Genomic DNA, 2,548 nt, shown 5'->3' on the forward strand with positions numbered 1-2,548 from the left:
TGTTTATTATTTTTTTTTTTTTTTTTTTGTCGTTCTCTCTACTTGGACTTGATAATTACACAAATTTTGTTAGAGAAAACTATGTTTGTATTTGCTAAGAATTTCTTGCCTCATTGTAATTTAGAATTGCATAATTGCGTGCATAGTTTCGAATTTCACGACTACAGAGCTCGCGTGAAATCAAAGAAATGAGTGATTATGGTGTATTTTAATCATAGATCGATTAAATGACGATCAGAAAACAACAATACTGTCGCATTAATCTATCACTCAACTAAAAAAGTTATGTTAAGTAGTTGAAGTATATGTTTAAATTTTTTGATTTTTGGTATTCTCAATGTTTATCCATGGAGTACCATTGGATTTAAATTTCCAGACAACCAGGCAATGGAGAAGGATATTTCCTTGTATTTCTTTGCAAAGCTACATTATCAAGATTCACTTCTTGGGTTGCCTCTCTCAATGGCATGCCATTATTTGTTGTCTCATTTTAGTGAAATCGTGTTACCTTTGGTTCTTGGGACAGGACATATTGAACAATGCCTTTTAGTGGTATTTGCCCTGTTATTCTGCTGAAATCAGCCGCAAGAGCAGGAATATATCTAGTGGACTCTTGGATGTACGTGAAGGAGTATATTGATTTTTCATGATGGTGACAACTCTATCGTTTGCATCCGGAAGCGTTGGAAATAAACATTGCTGCTTGGAATTTCCTAGTTTGTATATTGTTGAAGGTTTTTTGGCTGGCAAACTCCTTAGAAGTTCTTATAGAAGAGGGTATGAATTTTGGTTGGATGATCCAAAATTTCCCCGGATTAAGAGCAGGAACAGATTTTGTGTCACTGCAAAGGTTAAAAAGTGGAGGAAGCACGATTATCCTTGGCCGGATGATATGGATCCAAACATTAAAAGTGGTCATTTGACTCATCTGTCTAACTTCAAACCTCTGACAGAGAAACCAAAATCCGTCACACTTCCATTTGAGAAGCCTCTGGTTGATTTAGAGAAGAAGATTATTGAGGTAAATTACCTTCTATGAGTTTGAGAAATTTTCAGGAAATCTTCTGAACATTATTTTCATGAATTTGACATCTTTCAGCAATGGTTTGTCTCACTGAAGGAGCTTTTTAAAGCTTGGCAGAATACTATGCTAAATCACCTTCTTTTCCTTTTTCTTAATGTTATTATGCTTTGAAAAGCCTTGTGTAGTTCATAAATCACTCATATATGAAATGGAAATCTCTGGGTAAGGCATTATTTAAAGCTTTGGACATGAGATATCAGTCGAGCTAAACCATAACTTAGAAGCTTCTCATAATATATTTTGTATTAACTCTCTCTCTCTTTCAGATCCGTAATTTGGCTGATGAAACCGGTCTGGATTTCAGCGATCAAATTGGTATCCTCAAGAACAAGTATCAGATGGTATGTTTAGTTGTATTGCCCTGTATTATTTCGTTTGTCTGCTTATCCTGATGTCGTATTCTTTCTGTATTAAGTGTTTTTTCTGCTCTCTGTTCCAAGTCCAGGTTCTTAAAGATTTGTACACACATTTGACACCAATTCAGCGATTATCAATTGCACGACATCCCAATAGACCGACAGTTCTTGATCATATATTAAACATAACAGACAAGGTTCCTCACTCGAATTTTTACATTTCATTTATAGCAATGAACGTTAACTTTTTATCTTTTTGTTTCGATCAGTGGGTAGAACTCCATGGAGATCGTGCTGGGTATGATGATCCAGCAATTGTTACTGGCATTGGGAGCATTGAAGGTAAAAGCTACATGTTTATAGGGAATCAGAAAGGTAGGAATACCAAGGAGAACATTTCTCGGAACTTCGCAATGTCAACCTCTCATGGGTAAGCTTAAAGACTCCATAATCAAACCAACAATTAGGAAGGTTAGAATGAGTACAAAATGAAATATTTTGACTAGTCTTTCGAAGTCAGAGAGAATGACCTTGATAGCAAGAGTTTGGAGATACCCTCCGGTACTTTATGTTGTTTGAAACCCAAATAATGGTGAGGTGAAAATGTTCACCGGAAAGGCTCTCGAGTCAATATGAGCAATTTTTCTTTTTGTTTGGTAAATTTTGGGTATGCTAACCAAAACCTGTCAAGAAAAACAGCTACCGGAAGGCTTTGAGGATGATGAAATATGCGGATCATCATGGTTTGCCTGTTCTTACTTTTGCTGACACTCCTGGGGCATTTGCTGATCCAAAATCTGAGGAACTTGGACAAGTGGGTGACTCTTTTCATTTCAGCATGGAAATTGAACTTTGGTGTTGATTTGATAATATGGTATTGGCTCAACAATTATCTAATATTTGCAGGGTGATGCAATAGCCCAAAACATAAAAGCCATGCTTGCACTAAAGGTCCCCTCTGTAACAGTGATAACTGGTGAAGGTGGTTCAGGAGGTGCTCTTGCCATTTCTTGTTCAAATAAAATTTTCATGATGGAAAATTCTGTTTTATATGTTGCAAGGTAAGACAACTTTATTTCTTATACTACAAAAAAAAAAAAAAAAAAAA

General features: G+C 35.8%; 1 protein-coding gene across 1 annotated transcript in view; it reads left to right on the forward strand.

Moving 5' to 3' along the window:
- LOC111479668 (acetyl-coenzyme A carboxylase carboxyl transferase subunit alpha, chloroplastic-like) overlaps positions 1 to 2,548 on the forward strand; it is a 6,175-nt gene that overhangs the window by 428 nt on the left and 3,199 nt on the right. The window contains 6 exon segments of the mRNA XM_023124473.1: positions 527 to 1,021; positions 1,351 to 1,425; positions 1,530 to 1,637; positions 1,710 to 1,870; positions 2,140 to 2,254; positions 2,347 to 2,501. Of these exon segments, the coding sequence (XP_022980241.1) occupies positions 647 to 1,021; positions 1,351 to 1,425; positions 1,530 to 1,637; positions 1,710 to 1,870; positions 2,140 to 2,254; positions 2,347 to 2,501 (989 nt within the window). The 5' untranslated portion in view covers positions 527 to 646.

Source organism: Cucurbita maxima, unplaced genomic scaffold, assembly GCF_002738345.1.
Source record: "Cucurbita maxima cultivar Rimu unplaced genomic scaffold, Cmax_1.0 Cma_Scf00005, whole genome shotgun sequence".
Classification (NCBI taxonomy): domain Eukaryota; kingdom Viridiplantae; phylum Streptophyta; class Magnoliopsida; order Cucurbitales; family Cucurbitaceae; genus Cucurbita; species Cucurbita maxima.